The 21,756-nt window shown below is 37.9% G+C and overlaps 1 protein-coding gene across 3 annotated transcripts in view; it reads right to left on the reverse strand.

Moving 5' to 3' along the window:
- thrb (thyroid hormone receptor beta) overlaps window positions 1-21,756 on the reverse strand; it is a 123,904-nt gene that overhangs the window by 19,416 nt on the left and 82,732 nt on the right. For all 3 annotated transcript variants that reach the window (XM_062435607.1, XM_062435608.1, XM_062435606.1), the window contains 2 exons: window positions 3,294-3,362; window positions 1,612-1,662 (listed from right to left, as the gene is read on the reverse strand). In XM_062435607.1, coding sequence (XP_062291591.1) covers window positions 1,612-1,662; window positions 3,294-3,300 — 58 coding nt within the window. In that variant the 5' untranslated portion in view covers window positions 3,301-3,362. The remainder of the gene's footprint in view (window positions 1-1,611; window positions 1,663-3,293; window positions 3,363-21,756) is intronic.

Genomic DNA, 21,756 nt, shown 5'->3' on the forward strand with positions numbered 1-21,756 from the left:
TACTTGTCACATCCCTCTACAAACCCACCAAATGTGAGCAGGAAAAGATGGAAATATGAATTGAGGCAATCTCAGCTGTTCTGGGACCATTTTAAAAGTCATCCTTTCATGCGGACGGTCATCAGACGACTAGAAAAGGAGCGTAGTCTGTTCACAGCAGGGCCGCGCCTCAATGAAAAGGTCATATGAAGCTGTAACAACACTGACTGAAGTGTCCTTGAATGCACCAGTGATCGGCAGAGAGGATAAAACAGCTGACTGTCATGAGGGGAAATGTTGTTTGAGAGACTCTGTGTGCTGAATTTTCTTTGAAATGTCTGAAACGGTCCTGCAGTCATACACAAGCTCTGTTGGAACATTTAGTGATGGTCAGAGAGAGAAGAAGAGAGATTCAGGAGGAAGTAGAGATTCTCCACTGCATGCTTACAGAGATGTGAGTGAGAAGTTAGTTGATTAATTGAGCGGTCAAACATATGGTGAATCACATCAGGTAGTTAGTAATAGTTACTGATTAAAAGCAAAGCACTTAACAACCTGCTGGTACACACTCTGGCTGCTACATGCATTCATCATTTACCAATATTCTTGTATTTATCTATATTAATAATATGTGACATTAAAATGCATCTGTGGCCAACATTTTATACTGAGGTTTCTTACTTATAAACACACTTTTGCTTCATCTATGATTTGGATCATTTAGTGGTATGAGGATCACAGATGTTATAATCGTGATAAAATGTGTCTCTAGTTTTCTGCAAATGAATGAGATGATTGTTGCAGAGGACTAAACTATTGCAGTCCTTTAAATTTAAGTCTTTATCAGTTGTTTATACATCCTTTCGTCCCTGACTACTGAAGTATTTCCTGATAGTTTCTAAAATAAACTATCATTCTTTGAGTTCATTGAGACTGTTATTTAATTTAGTTGTGTTAAAATTTAAAAGGAATTGATGCTTTTCTAGAAGATAGTTTATTAAAGACCTGCTCTATTTAACTCCATATTCTGTAAATATGAATTCATTATTCATTTATTATTGGAAACATATATATATATATGTTGAACTGTAGGTTTTTCTCAAGGTAAATGTTTACATTTTTGCAGTCAGATGACCTGCTATGCAGTGACCAAAATACTTAATACTGGGTTATTCTAGCTTGCCATTAATTTGATATAGAAACATCTAAATACTGACTCTTTTTACTGACAATTAGTGCCAAATTATGTACATGTTTCTGACCAGAACTGTTTTTTGTACATATTAATTGGAGATTTATGTTGGAAAATAATGCCACAAAATGAATTATTATTTTGCACATCTTTATATTATTATAACAAGCTTTTTTCTCAATGTGGCAGGCTAGTCTTAGATCTATTATCTTAGCTCAAATCAATATGATGACGTGTCTCTGTCTACAGCTACTCTGCCACATAGATACACTAAAAAGACAGATTTCTGTTAAATATTCTCCATAAGTTTATTTTTCTATCTAAATTTGCTCTAATTTCAACAGTTTAGTGAAAAGCTTGTGAAATGATTTCTCATGAGTGGTCCAGAGTCCAGACAGACAAGGAGGAAAAGCAGTGCTGAGAGGGAGGATAAATATTACCATTTTGAATGGCCTCATCTTTCCAGTGGGGGGAGCAATTTTCTGCTGGCTCTAAAATAGATGGAGAGGCACTTTAAAAGAAAAGGCTGCTTCAGTGTAACAGGTGAGAGAGAGGCAGAGTGGTGCTCCTCTGCTTTTCACATCACAATGAAAGGAATCAACAGTAGGATTCTAATAAACACAGCAGTTTCATGTGAATCATAAACAGCAGCATCAAAAACATCACAGTGTGTTGTTCTCATGGTAATACAGTGAGTGAGGGGGGATTGGGTTCATTTCCTCATGGGATACAAATAAGTGTGTGTGTTTGTGTTTGTGTTTGTGTGTACGTGTGTGTGTGTGTGTTCACTATGCTGAGATTGATAGCATATGTGCTGGGTCGGCGAGGTCACTAGGACCGGTTAAACCCGCACGTGACACTGTACACTATCTCTGCTCAGTAAACAAACACATGTACACTTTGCTAGTTTGTACATATACACAGTAATGAATGAGCAAAGGAGGGTCATTCAGTGCTCAGTGGCCATTTCTTTAAGCTTTCAAATGAACCAATAATGCATTTGATTCCTGTGTTGGACTGTAACTCAAGGACTGAACTTAACTCTGGCTGAAAAATACTTGAGATTGATGTACCTGGATTTTCTGTTCCCTCGCTTCTAAAAGTTATTGTTTCCTCCTCCAGGTTCAAATTGAGTTTACAGGCATTCTTTTTCGTTTTATATTTATTTCTTACTTGTTTGTTCTGGAGCTTTTGACTGTATCAAATGGTCATCAGCACATAGAGTCTGATGTTTAAATGTCAATGATTCTAAGCATCTCGTCCACATTGGCTTGACAGGGCACTCCAGTGATTTTGTGTTGCACTTCCAGAAAGATTGACTCAAGATTGAAGCGTCAGAGTCCAAGATGACTTAACTTTAACTCTCCAGTATGGGTCAAACTTAAATAATACTGAGTCCTACACCTCCCATAATGCAACTGATTAATTAGACTTTCCATATCCGTCAAATCCCCTCAAATTTCAAATTCTGCAACCCTGGTTTGTAACACAGGATTTCTGTCAAAAAGTCTCAAACAAACCCTGAGATAATAAAAATAACCCTAATGATGTCATCAGGGGTTTGACAGCTCTCTCCAGAGGGATGAGAACATTTAAAGTTAGACTTCCACGGGATGTAGAAGTTCCCATGAAGAGCAAACTGACCTTTGTGTGTAAAATCAGTGGAGTGACCCTTTAAAAGTTGAACTTGATAGTTTTGGTCTCCTGGTGCTCTCTACAAGAAAACAGTGGATCATGTGCAGAGGGTCTCACTCTTTTTAATATTCACATTTCATACAGAGCAGTACTCAGATTTAATGATTAAAACTAAAAAATAGGAAATAATCATGTGACTGAACTAAAGGATGGCTCACTCTGCCTTAAAGTAGTAATAACACTAAATGTTTCTATACAATGAAGAGATTTTGTGTCTTGTGATGATCTACATGTTGGTTTGAGTCACTGAGAGCTTATTGATTTTGGTAGTTCGTGAATGTCGGCTTAAATATCAACTATTACACGAACTTCAAATTCCAGTATCGGTATTGGGATATAAGTCGTATACCGTCAATTGTATTAGGAATAAGCCTGGGGGTGTGAGACTGTGTGTGTGTGTGTTTGTGTGTGTGTGTTGGGGTCTTACCTGACATACTGGTGGGGTTCAAGGCCAAGACGTCATCCTCAGAGCCTCCTCAGACATCTGGGTATCTACCTATGAAAACACAGAGACACAAAAAGATCATCAGTCATGGAGAGCGTTGATAACACAAACATCTTACAATGAGTTATTTTCTGCTCACAGCTTGTTCATCCCTACTGTGCCAGTTTCAAAAAACTTCAATCAAGTTCAGAGAGGAAGCAGTGTTGTTAATTGGATGCGATCAGCTTCTTCAGCCTTGATACAACAGTTTGAAAGAGATGTTTGATGTCTCTGTTTGCATCTCAGGGGACGTACGTGGATGCAGCTATTACTGTGATGCCAGCCTATCAAAGAGAATGTGTTCGGTGTCTCGTGACATTTTGCTCCTGTGTAGGGTGACATCTAGTGGTGAGACGTGGAAACTCAAGTCATACAACCCCTCGAAACTTATTAGTAAGGACGAGTGTGAGGTGTTGATTCTTTCTTCATCACCCCATTGCAGCATGTTGTTAACCAGACAGGTGAGTTGAGGTAAAGCTGAGGGGAGTACAAAGGTCTTGCAGAGATGCAGAGATACACACACACACACATACGCGCACACACATAGGGGCAAGCTGTACAAACACACACAACAGTGAGGTTGCATATATGGTGTCCAGAAGCCAGACTGACTAATGTGTGCAATGTAGATGATCTTCAGTCTCTAATAAAAGTCTATAATAAACATTACTTACATATATGAGGGCCATTTCATATACTTATATCTTATATTATTATATATGATCATAAACATCAACTTAAACTTGATTTTGAGCATTATGTCGTTTTTCTGATTGTCTGTATTGGTCAACTCAAATTCAAACAAGCTTTATTGGCATCACAGGTCAGAAATGCCAAAGCAGTACATAAGACATTACTTAACATTGATAGATGGTTACCAATAAATAAACAACATACAAATATCAACAAACATATCAAATACAATATAGTAAAAGTTATTGGTCGCTGTCATCCTTAACACCACCGTCTGGCATTCATGTCCGGAGTTAGAGAGAGTTTCCTCCACTGTTAACTTGATTTCCACATCATACAAGTAACGGAAGACACGAGCAACAATACAACAATATAAGGTCAAAAGTTTTAAGCCAGTGTGAATAGAAAGTGCTCAAAGTGCTGAGGAAAAAAGCGACATTTAAACAGCTGCATCTCTGTGACAACTTAGCACGCAACATCTGATGATGAAGATCATGTGAAGTGACTGAAATCTCCAGAGGAGCTCCTAAATGGACCTTGATGTGAGAGGATTGTGTCAGCTGATGTATCCAAACTCACATCATATTTTTAGTTTCACAGACTAGCTACTTTATAACTGTGGTTAGAATTTTCATTACTCTAAAAATTGGAATAAGGGCTGATCTCAGTATCTGCAACACACACACACACACACACACACACACAACTAACTACTGACGTGCATGAACACACTCATTAACAGCAATGCTGTCACAGTAGCATGGTTGTGATACACAAGTCAACAGATTTCCCATCACAATTAACGCCTTGAAAGGAGCGCTGAACGGCTGAGATGTGTCATATTTCATTAACTTATTTTCATGATTTTACAGACTATTAAATTCCCTTCTGCTTACTTCAAGTTTATCAAGAATTAAAGAGAGCGTTCTACTGCAGATGGCTGGCTGTGAGTGAATTATACAAGATATTCATTCAAAAACTAAAAACTCCAAATGGATGAAAACACTGAGCCTCATTCATGAATGTTTTCCTATTTTTTTTTCTTTGTTGGCAAAAGTTGAAGACAAAAATGAGAAAACTCAGATTTATAAAACATACTTGCTGCTCTGCTGTGCTGTGCTGTTGTCACCACGACCCAGATCAGTACAAAGTATATATATATCAACTGATTTATGACTGATGGGGCAGTAGGGGTGACAGGCCTAGAGAAACAGAGCGCTAGGCGACCGGTGAGTACTATACATCACACATGTGATAGTGAAAATACAAGCAGTCTAAGATTAGTAACCAAAAAACATCTGTCAGCTGTCAGATGTAGTATTAAGTTCACAGGAGGAAGACCTCGGGGGGGCAAAACAATCCCTGAAAGCCTGAATGGGATGCGTGCAGTGGATGCATAGCTGATGGAGATGTGAGTGTACTGCTCTGTACAGAAGCGGGATTGACAGACGCTTAGAGATGTTCTACTATTATTGAGTATCAGATATCAGTTATTCAAAACTGGTGAAAATAGTGATGGAAAAGTGGAAAAGAAACAAAGATGTGAATGTCAGCAATGTTTTATTTGCTGTTTCATGAGCGAACACTCACCACAGAACACAATAACACTCACATGTTAGTTCATGGCTGTTTACAACGCCTCTTAAACATGTGGTAAATATTGTTTGGGGCCACTTTGGTGCAGCGGATGGAAGTTGTAAACACAACATTAACATATCATCACATTTTAAGTTGATGTGTTGCACTTGTTAACAAACAGTTGCTTATTTCCACATCCGGCAGTTACACAGAGCAACATTATCATTCATCGAGTTTCTGTCCACCTGCTGAATGTAAAGTCCAATATTCTCTCTCTTTTAGCTCTGTTTTTACTCTCTACCGACTACTGAGGGAAATATCTAAATGCTCCACTATGTTCACCAGCTAGTCTACAGATAACTGTGTAGTGTGTTTTTAGAGCTTCTTCTCTGTAAACAAGGTTATGAGAGTGATAGAAAGCTCCATAAAGCTGATGGGAGCTGCAGTGTCAATGATCATTTCCAATAGGATCGTCATAATAAGTGAGATTTCTCACATTACACATTTCAGAACATTTTATTATAAAAATATATATTGTAGTCGCTTTAAACTAGTGCAAAGGTACCGGATTCATTTTGTCCTCATCAGTGAACATTTCGAAAATAAGAAAACATTGTTTTAGTCCAACAAAATCCGTCATCATCAATTCTGGATGCACTGTCGTGTACAGATGCTTTTCCTGGTTCAACGATGCTGTCAGAGTTCCAACCAGTGCAGCAGTCAGGAGAATCTATCATAAATAATGAATTAACAGTGGGAGGGCAACCAAGGCCACATGAGCGGATACACAGTCCATTTAGCAGTCACTATCACAGGATGGAGCTGAACAGAGCTGCTGCAACATCTCTTCCTCTGTCTGTCTGACTGTCTGTCTGTCTGACGGTAGCTGTGTGTGACACAGCAGCAGCATTCATCTCCACAGAGAGTCACTGTGTGCATCTGTCTGTATCATAAGCTGTGGGAAGCTGAGAAACCAGGAAGCAAAATGTCCTTGACTGGCTGTCCCTGTGAGTCTGCCTTCACACAGACACACAGACACACACACACACACACACACACACACACACTGCACTTTCCTGTAGCTGAAGCCACAACAAGAGGACTCTTTCTGATTGTGATGATAAGCAGGAGGAAGTAGGAGTTGTGCATGTGTTCACAGAGGCATGTGTCCTTTCACTGTGGACCAATCAAGACTCGGGTTCAGATGACTCACTTATCTGTGCTGGTGATTCTTTAAATCTACCAGCAGCACTTCGACACGTGCAACATTTAAAAAGGTATTAAACATATTAGTAATACTCATGAGAATGTGCATAATATTTATAAACGTTTATATTTAAATATATATTAGTATATGTAAGTATAGTATTAGTATATATTAGTATAAGTGTATATAGTATCATTCTGAGTCATACAACCGGGTGGATTAGGGTAATATGGGACACTGACTAATGTGGGACAACTAAGATCCAGTGCATTTACCTCTTTTTCTATTAGATTATTTTAAAGCTAACTAGTATATGTATACTGTGTAAGTTATATTGTTTAAAATTACACTGTTTTTTAACCTTAAAACTATGGGTACGCACATTTCAGAAAGTTGTGGCAGATATAGGGCTGCTTTGTATAAATCTGAGTATTTCTAAGCTTAAATACTAACTAGTGTGTCACATTACAAAATCTACGAATTTATATAATGTATTGGATTCATATGTAAATACGGTAAAGTGTCCCACATTAACCTAATCTACCCTACTTTAAATCTGGACTTAACCTCACTGATATTTTGGGAAATACTAGCACTGCTTATCAATATATATGGCACTACTGTTGCATTAGAATATCTATATCTTTATTTATCTGTAATATATAGATTTTTTATATTTATTTTCATGTATGCTGCTGAATGCTAGAATGCTAAATGAAATTCCACTGTATTTTATGCGCAATGACAATAAAGTATCTATCAATCTATCCATCCATCTATGTGTCCAGTATCCAGAGATAATTCCAGGTCCTAGCCTAGCCTAGCCTAGCCTAGCCTGTGCCTTTCTAGCAGGCTGCAATGACAGTCTTGCCAGTTCGTTTAAAATGCTGACAAAGCTACCGTATGTTAGCTAGATGTTTCACATCCTTATGCTAAGCTAAGCTGAATATGTGCCAGACTTAGACCCACAAGTTTGATACCAATGTTCTCTTTAAGACTCTCCTTCCCACAATATCAGACTGCTCAGTACAGAGATAAGCCCAGGCCCTGTTTAGCCTAGCCTAGCCTAACAACTGAAGACAGGGGAAACGACTAGCTTAGCCCCATACTGCCTTCCAACAATACTTAAAATGTCTTATTTCTTTCTCTTTTTTTTTAATGGCAGAATATTTATAAGTGTGCCTTGCTAAAAGTCTGCATTGATATGCTTGACTTTTAATTTAAAATGTTGATAAAGCTACTGTATGTTAGCTGTTTGCTTTCCATCCTTATGCTAAGCTTGGATAAATATGTGCCAGACCAATGTTCTCATTAAGACTTTCATCCCCACAATGTCAGCCTGTTCCTTCAAAATCCCACTTCTAAAGTAAATATTCTATCCCTGCGATAACCCTGCTGTGTCTTCTTGTGTTCACCCTGCAGGTGGATGGTTACTGTAACCTGGAACAAATGAGGGCTCTGGTGTGTTCCTGGGTTATTTAAGCCTGACTGCAGTGCAGCTCTGCCAACATGCTGCTGCAGCTCTCTCTCCCTCTCACCTTCAGGCACCCGTTCATTTGGTTTAGTATGTTGCTGTAATTTGGTTTAATTTAGGTTAATAAATATCAACTGAACGTTTCTTTAGGTTAGCTCCAAAGCTTTTCCTTGAACTATGCAGCTGCCATTATAATCCACACTGTCTGCAAGTTAGTTTTATTATGCTGAATATAGTTAATTGGCCAAAGAACCATTTCATAACTGCCTACCATCATATTATAGTTCTATGTGACTGTGCTGATCCCTCAAAGCAGCTTTTTTAATATTTTTTAATGTCCATTAACTGCATTTTAGAGATTTACTTTTAACAATTTTCAGGGTCAACACACAATCGTTCATTCAAAGTTTTTCGTACAAGAAATGCAGCTCAAATAAATGTGCTCTGTACCTCTGTGTTAGTCAGACACAAAACAATCATCTTGGCATCAAATAACCTGCATCTACCCTGAAGAGTCATATTGAGGTCACTATTATATAACATGTCCTCATCTGACTGAGCCTCTACCTGCTCTGACCATGGCACAAACACAAGAGTAATGCTGAGTAAAAAGCATTCAAGTATCACAACCAACCACTAAGATTTCAATTTCAGCCAACATGCTGATTCAAAAACTCACTCTTTAACAAAGCTCTGGGGAGAAAAAAAAAAGAAGTATTACAGCTTTCATAACTTCTTTCTACAGGAAGAACAGCTGGCTTGAAAAGCATTATGGGAAAAACTGTGCTTCGGTTTGCTGCTTTTTACCCCAGAGAGCATTTAAGATCCAGACAACAGCTGGGGAAGACCCCGAAAGCTGCTTCATCCATACAGCGGGTCTCCGAGGCTCTAATGAGGACACAAACAGACAGATTGATGCCCAAATAGTTTTCTGGCTGGAGAGAATGTGAAGATTGGGCAGTAATGTACATATGTAGAGGGAAGTGATATTTGCAGGTGATTACTGTAGGACATTAACAACACAGATTGAACACTGAACTCCTCATTGAGACATTTTTTAATAACCTTCTATCTGATTTTTATATCACATTATGACAGAGCCTTTACTTTTACGTAAATTACCTATGTTCATTAGGCTTGGGGAATAAAAAAAAAAAACTCTTTTAAATAGTTTATCTCACTCGTTTTTAATAGAGCTGCTATGTGTGGGTGTTTTAGATAACTCAATATTGTTGTACTACTGTTTGTGTTATGACCATCAGTTTTAATAATTAAAACTGAATTTTGAAGCGATCATAATTATTTTCTTTAAGTTTAGTGTGGCACAACCCTACAGCAAGACAAGAACATCAATATTGTACAACTGCAACCTTTATTTTTTTACGTCCGTTGTATTGATTTCAAAATGACAGGATTACGCAAAACTTGGTCAAGGTAACAGGCTTGGCATGGTCAGTGTGGTGAACCCGTTATCTACACAGTTAATGTGTAGATTAGTAACCTGAGCTCTATTCCATGTAGGAGTTGTCCTTGATCTCCAGCACTGATTATTAAAACCTGAATGTTTAGTTTCACAGTGGCTGTACAGTATGTTTTCTCCCGGCATTTTTCTTCACGTCTTTATAGACACTGTGGTTACTATCACTACTAATCATCTCTTTTTTGGAATTTGGGAGAGGAAGTGATTGGGTCAGTCATCAACATCGTCAGCGCGGCTACAAATCACAGTGTTTCAGATTTCATGATGCACGTGTCAGGTCTGCACACTGGCCGCAATTACATGACCGCAGTGGTTTGTGGGACCGTCCTTGTATTGCATGAGAGTGTGTGTATTGCAAAAAGCATGCAACATGGTTATGGTTAATAAAAATGCATGAAAGGTACCCACATCCACCACCACCACAACTTCCACATACTTAAAGTCACTTCATTAGGTAAACCTGTGCAATCTAATTCGATCCAATACAACAGCTCTGCTTTAAATTCGACTTTTTTTTAAGTTTATACATTTTCAGATTTTGTTAACATTGTCAAAAAAGTGATAATTGTACTTAATGTTTATTACTGAGGTCGTACTAAGTGGTGGTGTACTGCAGTGGATTATATTAACTGGTGTTCCTAATATTTTGCCCCCGTCATGTATGTTAATGGAGTGGACGAAATATTAGAAACACCATTCAGTATAATGCACCCTAATACATCACCATCACCTACTATGACCTCAGTAATAAACATAAAGTAGAATTAACACCTTCTTGACAATGTCAACAAAAACTGAAAATATATAAGCTTCATAAATGTAGAATTTATAGCAGAGCTGTTGTATTGGATTGAATAAGAATGCACAGGTGTACCTAATAAATAGGCCAGTGAGTGTATAGTGCCACTTATAGTGTTACATTACTGCAATGCTATTTCCTCCATTGGCACACCACATTGGCATTGGGTGCAAATTGTGGGGTGTGTAATTATTATTTACACAGAATATAAAAGTATTACTATTACAACAGTTGCCAGTCAGAGGAATCATTTAAAGCTGTAGTTTTATTTGTTGCCATTGGGGATGTAATACAACAACACAGCTGCCAAATGTATCTAGAAGTCAAAATATTTGAACTATTGAATGTTTTATCATGTTTCAACAAAGCTAAATGTTTAGCTTTAGCTGACTGTAAATGACTTGTGAAGCTGGGTTTCAAACTGCTTGGGAGTCATAGTCGACTTCTCTACTTTACATGTCTATGTACACAGGATTGTACCACTCATCAGGAGATTGAGTTTCTCACCCAACCAAGCCTTGGCAATGCTAAATGGTAATGCTGCCAATCATCTATCAGTGGCTGTGCAGAAAATGAATGTAACTTTTACCTCCTGAACCCCTGGATGCCTTGAATAGTGTTTGCCTCTGCAGAGGGTCAAATGTGTTGAATGTAATAAATGACACCTAAACTAATGCATATGTAGAAAAAAAAGCAAATTTCACCCAACATATAGCAGCTACACCTAAACTGCAGGTGCTCAAGTGAAGGCATTTCAGGACAAACCAATTCCATCAGATAGGAGGTCCACAGATGGCAATTTATTTTGGAGGGGGAAGAAATCATACGACTGAGTGCTTTTTGTGGCTCTCGTGTTGCCATTTCTGCACATTAGTGTCCCAAATAAACAAAAGCAACTATAATGGACCTCCAGGCAGAAATTAGCTGCGGTGGCAGAGAGCAGGGTTGTCCCAGTCCACCCATTCTCTGCTCATCCAGCTTTGGCTTTTTCTACTTTACTGCATCTGATTCTTTGGATTTTAAAACAGAAGAACTAGGTTGAACTCTTTGCGGCTTCGACTAGGCAAGTAGATTATTTCTACAGTTTAAACTCGGACCTTGTGCTGTCTTTGCAAGGAATGTCTTTCTAAAATGCTGATTCACACTTTGATACTAATTAACACTGATAATCACAAGTTTCTTTGTAATCCCTCATGACAGCATTTTAACACGGCATCTGCACAACTACATACTTCCAAAACAAATAGAACATTAATTAAGCCGTTCATTTTGTATCAGGGTCTGGTGTAATTCAATTCATAGTGGCAACAACACCCAACATTTGTATGCTTATAGCAAAGAGGAAGTTTCATCAAGGTTACAGCAGAGCAGAAACTCATTTGTTGTTTGCATATTGATTTTTATCTTTGGCTTTCCTGGAACAAGCCAGGAGCTCCACATGGACTCATAAGAAAGATCCGCATATTTACTTGATGACAAAGTGCTGAGCTGCGGTGTGGAGCAGTTTAGACTGCAGCCTGGTGTTTACTCTGGAACTGTTAAAAGTTGTGTATCACGGTGTGCACGCTTGTGTCTGCTTGTATGTAGTACATGAGCTAACATGCTGCAGACTTCATGCTGACCTCCCTACAACTGCTACAGCCAGACACTGCTGCCTTTCTCCTTTCCCTCCTCGTTTCAGCAGCTTTGTCTACAGTACACATGAGCTACAAAATCACATTTAATCTTTATTAAAGGTTAAAAAAAAGTCCCTGGTTTTATATATATATATATATATGTATTTTTCAGAGAGTCAATAGATATATGTATAGGAGTAACAGGCACTTAGACCAGGAACTAGTGATAGCATCTGATAGAATCACACTAAATTGTCACATTTACATTGGGTTAGGGTTAGGTTTTTAAATATCCAGTAAACAAGATGCTCTGTCCTTGCAGAGGACCTCTTCACACACTACACAGATTAAAAAAGATTCAAAAATAAGATGAAATATAAAATATAAAAGTTACGCATAAATATTAAGGTGTATATGAATTTTGCAATGGCTTTTGTTATGTATAAGAACTTTGGTACTTTTGGGGACATATAACCATGCATATATACAAGGACATAATGTGTATCCATGTGTATATTTTCAGTGTATTATCATATGTGCATTATGCATTATAAATGTTTTGTGTTTCTTATGTACATTGGGATCTATTCTAAAGATGAATGTAAGAAGCGTTGGTGTTATAAGCTAATGCTTGCTTGGTTTGTCACTGTTTCTAAGGGAGATGAAGAAATATGATTATTTACTTTATTTATACATGTGTATTTGAGTTTAATGACTGAACTAAACCAAACTAAACTTAACTTTTACAATTATTTTTACTGAAGAGGAATGATGAATTCAGCAGTTAAAAAACAATTTAGACATTTATCAGCCAAAATAAAGAAGTTAAAATGGGCTGAGTTAGATATAAATAACACATATATGGGTATTTTAGGGTATCAAGTGACAACAAACATATGTGTAATACACAGCAGTGTCTGAAATGTGTGTGACTTTCTACAGTTCCTTTTGACTTTTTGTTTCAGGTGTTGGAACCCCTGCTGGAATCTGTTGCCTTTCTTTTAGCTTATTATCTACAACCTATTATCTTTGTTTTCATCTATTTGATGTTTACTGAGGTGAGCATCCTCTTCCCTAATATGTTATCTATTTTCTGTACCTTCCCTTCTTCATCTGCCTCCAACACTACAATTGTTTTCTCTGTCTGACTGACTCTAATGTCTATGGACTGAGCATTTACGCTTAATTACATCATTTAAAACTGTCGGGTGGAACAATGCTGACTCGCCTTTCTCCGTTTTGAATGAACCGTGGAGTAATTACAAGAACCGGGTAACGAATTTTAAGACGGCACCTATTTCATGGAAATTGCTCGCCCTGTGCACAAGTAGCGCTGCCGTCTCCCTCGCCGGTAAACGTAACCTTCATGCTTTAAAAATGTATAATACAGAAGCTAATAATGGACCTTGTTTGTCATTCAAGGCGTCTTGCCAACAGTTTTACAGCCTCCTCTTTTATAATGGCAGTCTATGGACCACAGGGGATTTTGTTAGTTGCATGAGCCTCCAGTTAAACCCTCGGGTGTAATCCCCCTCCAACCACAGCGGGTTCCAGTGGCAGAGCGGTGCTGTCTGTGTTTCCGCTCGCCGACTCCACGGTTAGTGAAGACAGCAGAAGCAGTGATTCAACGTTTATGACTATGAATAACTTCACTGTAAACTTGAACCGAAATATGAGATATTCCTGTCTTTTTATGTTTGTGGTGAATGAAACTCGTAAGACTTTTGTTTGTTCAAGCCGATATTCATCTGCTGGCCTTCTGTAAGTTTGTTTCTGACATTTATTCAGCTGTTTCTCTGCTGTGGAACTGGAGGAACGGTAAGAAGCTCTGAATTTTTGTCATATTCTTAATGTATTGATCATTTCTCCATTAACATTGGTAATATTTTTTGTTAATAACAATGTGCTGCAGTCTCCTATATTAGGGTCAATGAGGTTTTTTTGTGTCCTTGTGGTTTAGTCAGATTTACAAGGGTTCAAATATGAAAATAAACGTATGAATAACTTGCACACATTCTTTTTTTGTGGACCCAGCATCAAATTTCTGCTTTTAATCCATTTTGAGAGAATATATTAGAGGATTATGGCAAAAATGTCTAAGTGGTGTAACCATAAAAAATTTGTACCAAATAATTCAACTTGCTTAAAAACAGTAAATTCTCAATAAAACACCATATCAACTAGTTTGATATGATCTTACATTATAACTATTATATTAAATAAAGGTAATGGAATACAATTGTTCTAAATATTACATTTACTCTGGGTTACCATGGAGATCAGGAAACATTTACATGTTTTTAAAATGAAGTAATTATTAGTATAAGTCCACTTAAATACACTGTAGGTGGATAACATATGTTTATGTTGCATTCTTTTGTGGTTACACCATTTGACATTTTCAGGAGCAATTTTAACAAACCTGATGCTTTTTTAAAAACTATTTATTATTATATTTTTGAATTGCTCATCTTGTCAAACCTTATTTGTCACTGAGTCATTAGTGACTGATAGTAAAGCACCGCAGCATTATTGTCTTTGATATCATCAGACAGATAAACTGATTCAGATAAACAAAACCACACCAGTCTTCGTCAGATAAACAGTAGACATGGGTGTGCACAATGTAACTCAGTGAATAAATGGTAATGTAACTCTAAGTCATATTAAAGTGTGAGTTATATAACTGACTTGTGTGAGAATTCCGCACTTTGTTGTCCGAACTGTGAGAAACTGATCTGTTATCTTTTCAGAGACTGACACAAGACAGAAGAGTTAGTTTGTTCTTCCTTTTTCCCGAAAGTTGTTGACCTGTTACACTGTAATGTGTTATTTTCATTTCATTTCTTACACGTTCACACCCTAACCCCAAACCCAGTCTGCTTCCTGTCTTCTGATAACAGCTGCAGCTTCATTAAATCCTTTTTCCTTGACTTCTGCCTTTCTCTGAGAGTCTGATACCAGTGCAGTTCAGGTCCATTCAGCAGCTGAAGAACGATGAGGCAGTGTTTGGAGCAGCAGGACTGACTGAAATGTTTGTGAACTGATATATTGTATATCTGTGATTATATTTCTTCTGGTAAAAGCAGAGTCACAGACCGTAGGAGGAAGTAGCTACAGCTGATCAGCCTCATCATCACCTCTGACCCTGAGCAGTTGCCTTCACTTGGCCTCTAATCCTCCAGGTGAGGCTCCAGGACCACACTGGGATAGTACATAGTTTCAGTTCAGCATCATACAGATTCCACAGCTGATCTGTACTGATGAGTGCCAGTAATCTCACTGGGTTGCACATATTTACTTACGGTCACTAGAGACTCAGCCTGATCTGGACCGGAAGGTTCTCTGTGATGTGTCAGCAAACAGATACATGATATCATCAGGAGATCTGAATCAATGGACCTGATGCTGCTTGTCAAGTAAATATGCACTTGTGTTTATTTCATAGAGCGATATGATTTTGTTATTTGTTAAGTTATTTCTAGTTAAGTAATGTTTATTTTGCTTGCCTGTGTTTTCTATTCAGCCTGGTAAAAGCTCCTGTGTCTCCTTGAACAGGTCTAATCTTCAGTCCTTCGGTCCATGTTGCACCATTACATAGTGTAACATGGCGAGGAATGAAACTTTAACTACTGTTGGTTGTGTTATCACATTCACAGTTATGTTATCACATCCAGTCATACTGACTTCTGTCCCTGCAGCGTCTGTGCAGCCTCAGCATGGCTCTGATAGGACTACAACCAGCCACTCTTTGTTTGCCATGTCTCTATTTATTTTGTGTATTCATCATCATCAACATTTGCATAAGTCAATCATGGTGACAGTGTTATGTATGAACATAATTGAATTATAAGCCACATAAATGTTTTCTATCTATTGTCTGCCTTGATTAGGTGGATGAATAATATTCAGCTATTTTTACGATATGTGTATTATATATATTTTTAAAGTTAATGTATGGAAATAAGAGAAACTAACAATAGTTAATAATGATCCTTAATCAGTAGTAGTCCTACTATACACAATAATAATAATTTCTTTTAACAGTAAATGTCATAACTGTTTCATAATCAGACCGCCTTTTATTCAAGTCAGGGCAGCCCTTTACATTTTGAGGAACATAATATTAGTGTGTGAGTGTTAAAACACTGGAAATGATCTGAGAAAGACTAATTTGGACAATTATTTAATTGATTTCTTTCCAGTGTTATGAAAATGATATCTACACAGAATGCAGTGATAATGGTAAATTAAAATATTTGCATATTTACTATAGGATGGTGCATGGTAGCTATATAAAAAAAAACATACCTGTGCTTGCATAAGAAGACAGTGAGATGTTACTTCCAGTCATGAAAGCCCTCTACACCTATCCATGGCTGTCCAAAACCCAGCATAACAATGGAAACCCTCCTCACTCCTTTCACTTCCTACAACTGCAAACACTCAAGACAATCAGTTCGTGGAAGTCAGGTTAACTCGTTGGTTTTCACTGTGTTGTTGGTGTGTTTTATGCTTCTGTTTGGAGACGGAGCACCGCTCTGAAAGCTGTGGGTGAGCACTTCCTCCTCTACAATGGGACACATAATTTCCCCACCACAACAACTACCACATCCTGCATGACAAGAGGTGCAAGAACACAATGTACTGCACTTCACTATAAACAAACATGACAGTATGATTAAGAATAGTAAACTCACCACCTGCTCTAATCACGTTCATCACTGTGCCTAGTTCTGAAACCACTTATGGTATGGTATGATGCAACTGTAGTAACTGACGCAATTCCCGCGGTAACACCGTAGTGATGCTGCGCCGGTAGTGAAGGGTGGTGTGAAATCATTTATCCAGGAGTAGCTGCAGTGCACACCAACAACCACCAGGTGGTACACATGAGCATTCCAGATACAGTTTCTCTACCATAGGTTAATCAATACAAAATGGTAACAATGAAAGAACAGAGAGAATGAATAGAAACCAAGGCTGTGTCTGAAATCACTCCCTCATTCAGTCCTCCCTTTGTAATAAACACTTAATAGTTCAGTCAATAGTTTCAGACACTAAGATAAGATTTCAGACACTAACTAACATAATCATTTTGTATCGTCACCATCAGCTGTAGAGTCGCGTGATGGTAGTTTTCACATCTTTAAAATAAGTAGCATGCTCCTGTAAAAGTAATGTACATGACATGGACGCTACTTTTTTTGTTTCATGGTGGAACATTTGAAGGCCCTACATAGTGGACATATTTACACACTGAGCATTCAGAAACTCAAATAAAATGGCGGAGGGTAAATGTAGCGCGTTATATAGTAAAGGCTGGTATCGTTTTAAGAATTACGATACCAATGCCAATCCAAGCACCCTTAAAGTGATACTGATACCAACTGAGTACTTCATTTAATATCCATTCCACATTTAATGTACTTGCTTTTATCCGGTGTAACAGGCGTGTAGTGTAGCCACACTTTAGAGCATTTAGGCGGCATCTTGGCTGCTGAACTCACTGAATTCACCATGACTTTACCACCACAGATGGGTTGTAGCTGCTGTGGCAGTGGGCCAATCACCTAATAAATTGAAGAAGGCTTGTGTTGATTGGCTGTGAGCAAGTTCATACAAATAGTCAATCGATGGTAGGTATCGTTTAATGGAAGACGTTTTGATACTACGTGGTATTGAGTTATTTTGGTTGATACCTTAAAGGTAGTATATTGGGAGTGATTTCTGACACAGCACATTTGATTCCTATCAAACCTTGTTAAAGGGTGCATGCATTATTCAACAGGACTGATTGTTGTATAAATTGAACAACCGCGGGAAGCTGGAACAAGTGTTGATGTCTAGAACAAGAAGTGTCTCTTTCCCTTGCTGTTTAATTTATACACAGTGTTTGAAAAAACAGACAAGGATGGAATATAAAGTTCACTTTTAACTGAAATATGTCTGTAGAAGGAGCTCATGCACCTGGCAGAGAAACAAGCTCAACCAGGGCACTAACAAAACATGGGCAACGCAAGATAAACTCTAAACACCACTTCATTAATGTCAAATGGTAACTTAATGTTACATTTCTGTTTTTAGTTTATTCAACTTCTTCAACTTCCAACAACTTTCTTAAGGAGTCATACAACATACTTACATCTGCTTCCGCATCTCAACTTATCATGGAGTCTACCAACGGAAATATGGACATCGCCTTCGCCACTCTGCCGTTTCTGACTCAAGCAGTCTGCTGTGTGTGGATTCATCCCACACAGCTCAACAGAAGGAGTCCCACTGATGACCTCACTACAGTAAACTTTGACCAAGAACTTGAGTGATTTCATTTAACAGCTGCCACCGAAAATCTACAGTTATCGAATGCAGCCCACACTTTACTGCTGAGACAGCACTGTAGTAAAACAGCTGTAAACCAGACAAATGAACACTGATATTAAATACCCACAATGACACTGTGTACTGTGTACATATTTCATACCTCTTGCCTTCAGTTAGATGGGTTTTGATAAAATTTTACTCACCAATTCCACTGTTCAACATTTGGAGGTCTGTGCACTTAACACTACTTTCAATGAAACTGAAATTGGCTTTCTTTTTTTTCTTTTTTTCTCTTTTTTGCTTAAAGGGGCACTCCAGCATTGTTATGCATCAAGTTGAGTTGACTTGTTTACTCAGCTAATAAAAGCAGTTGTATAACCCCCCGATGATGTCATTTGGGTTTGGCTATGACAATTTTATCTAATGTCAGCTTCATTTCTGGCAGTGGCAGGCAGCTGTTTTCAGAAAGAAGGTCTGATAAACTGACTCTGTGCGCTACCTGCTCAGCACCAAACATTAAAGAGACAAAGTATGCTGCTAGCTGACAAGGAAATTCAACTATCTTCATCTGCTGGTGTATAATGGTAACTGCTTGCTTGCATATTTGCTATTTAAGATGATATTATGCCAATATTTACTTGAAAGGAACGTCTGCCTTCTTTGTAAGAGACAGAACATTTTACAAAGAGATACTATTTATGGCATTATGGGAATTGTAGGATTCAGCATTTTAGGAAGTTGACCCGTACTAGAGAACTGAAAAGGAGAATATCTACATTGATTTTGACCGTTCTTTTAAAAATCAGTTTCTTCTGAGATTCTTGACATTATGGAAGTCCAATAAAAAATTGATTTCAGTACTCCTTTAATTTCTTTGCTAAAGCTGTATGTGCTATGATAGGAATACTTTGGATCCTTGAAATAACACATCATTTTGCTTATTGCTTCTTTTAAAATATTTCCATCACATGGCTTGGGTAAATTTGACCGTTGTGTTTTTCAAATGAAATCTTGAGATAAGGACGAGGGAAAATATTTTTTTGTCATGATGCTTTTTTACGCAAAAGTGGGAAGTTCCAGTCTCAGATCCTCTCGTGCAAGTTATTTAGTGGTCAAGTGTTGTAATAGGCACATTCCTTCCTTCATCTACCCCATTCAGCTATTTTATCTGGTTCCCCAAATTTCAACTTTAATATAGATGGAGGTAGTGATACATATGATAACAACATGAGAGCAAACTGACATAGTGTGACTGCTTGGTTGTATTTATCTTTTACTGAGAAGCTCCAAAACCTTCACTTTGCAGTTTAAATTAAGATGATCTAAACAGTGGCTTCTTAGCAAGAACACATCATCAGCACAGTACTCCAAGCTCAACATGGAAACAAATTTGATGCACCAGCACACAAAGAAAGCAGCTAATACAAAGAAAGCATTATGAAATAACCCACAAGTGTGCACTCAAGAGGCCCGGGGTAAGGCAGGAAACAGGAAATAGGCTCCTAATGGCGTACATGCTGTACTTTTCCTCATTGCTAGCATCCAAAGAAGAGATAAACTGATTATTGTTCACCAGTTCTTGATACCTACAGGAAAATGAGACCAGCTGCATCCAACAAAGTCTAAATGTTTTTTATCTTTTAGGTTTTTTTCCCCACATAAAACTACAGTTGATCTGCGATGAAAGACAAGGATTCCCTAAACTGCCATGCTGACTTTGCATTCAACTTACTGCAGATACTCCTTGCTACAAGAGTGTAAACATACAGATGAAGACCTCAGCTGACTCTCAGCTGGACATATTCTAATTTCCATCTGTTATTAATTAGTTTTACATGCTTTATTCAAATGTCAGCATTGCCCTGTTTTTGCCAGCATTAAGGGCAACGCATCTTTGAGAAGACGGGCACAGCGGCGCAACAAGTCATCAAAATAAAAAATAGGGCAGAAGCTTGAAGCATGAAAGGAGTCGACATTCTTTGTGTCTGACATTAACCGAGCAAAAAAACACTGAGCCAGATCTATAAAAGGATTGCATGGTGCTCACGGTTGCTAAACTGGTGCAAAATGAGAGATAAAGATAGTATCATAGTGTCAAAAGACTAAAATGCACCACAATCTGCTGCAAAGCAAATAGTGCCAAGGTGCCTGTTTCATTTACATGGTGTAAATGAGGCAGTATTCATATTCAGTGCAAATTTGGCGTTCTATGCAAATAAGTCTTGTTGCAAAAACAATCTTATACACAAAGATCAGCACTAATTGCCACACTCCATTAGGGTGGAGTTATTAGCATCTTCAGATATTTGGTGTTAACTATGCACACACTCACTCTGCACCCTCTCTCTCTTTAAATCTGCAAGCTTAAGAGGTTTGACTGATATTGAATTGATATTAACTGACATCAAGGGTGAAACCTACAGTGAGAAATGGAGGGGATCAAGTGGGGTTGTGGGCTTATCTCAGATTTAATAATAAAAATAATAGTGCTGATGTAAGCCAGGATTCATCCATACAGTAAGAGGTTGCTTTATTACAAACTATTCCACCATATAAACCTGGAGTGTGTGTGTAACAGCTGACCTGAAGATGTATAGCAAAACACAGAACATGAATTACCATCACATCCTCACCATATACCACACATCTGTCCGTGGTGGCTTTTCAAGATGCATTCCAAAAACAACTGGTTGATATTTGAATTATTTATTACACCAAAAAGGGGTTACAAAATTGACAAAAATGAAGCCATAATTCCTTCTAAACTCAAAAGATAATGAATAAACAACTAAAAGTTAAAGTTAATATACATAAAGGGGTAAAATTGGCTTGATGTGCAGCCTTATACACCGAGACGTCCTGGCATGGGACACTGAGCAATGCAGACTGATCTTTAGCAAGTTCAATTAACATTAAAGTAAATCCGTTTTTTTACATAACCATCATATTACTGTCATAGTCATTTTCTATGGTGTGACTATTGTGTTGGTTCCTTTTAATTTCATTGCGCTTGTGTCAAGTGTGTGGGTGTGCGCACGGCTCTGAACGCCCCCGCCTGTCTCTGTGTGTAGATATCTATCCTCTGAGTGCTGACTTGTGATGATAATGAACACGATGTTGATTTGGATTTGCAGCAGGATGTGTTTTGTGTTTCTGGAGTGGGTGTCTGTTGTTCGTTAGTGTTACATCACACCTCTGTAGATTGTGTTATACATGTGAAATACTAGAGAAGTAC

Source organism: Scomber scombrus, chromosome 16 (assembly GCF_963691925.1).
Source record: "Scomber scombrus chromosome 16, fScoSco1.1, whole genome shotgun sequence".
Taxonomy (NCBI): Eukaryota; Metazoa; Chordata; class Actinopteri; order Scombriformes; family Scombridae; genus Scomber; species Scomber scombrus.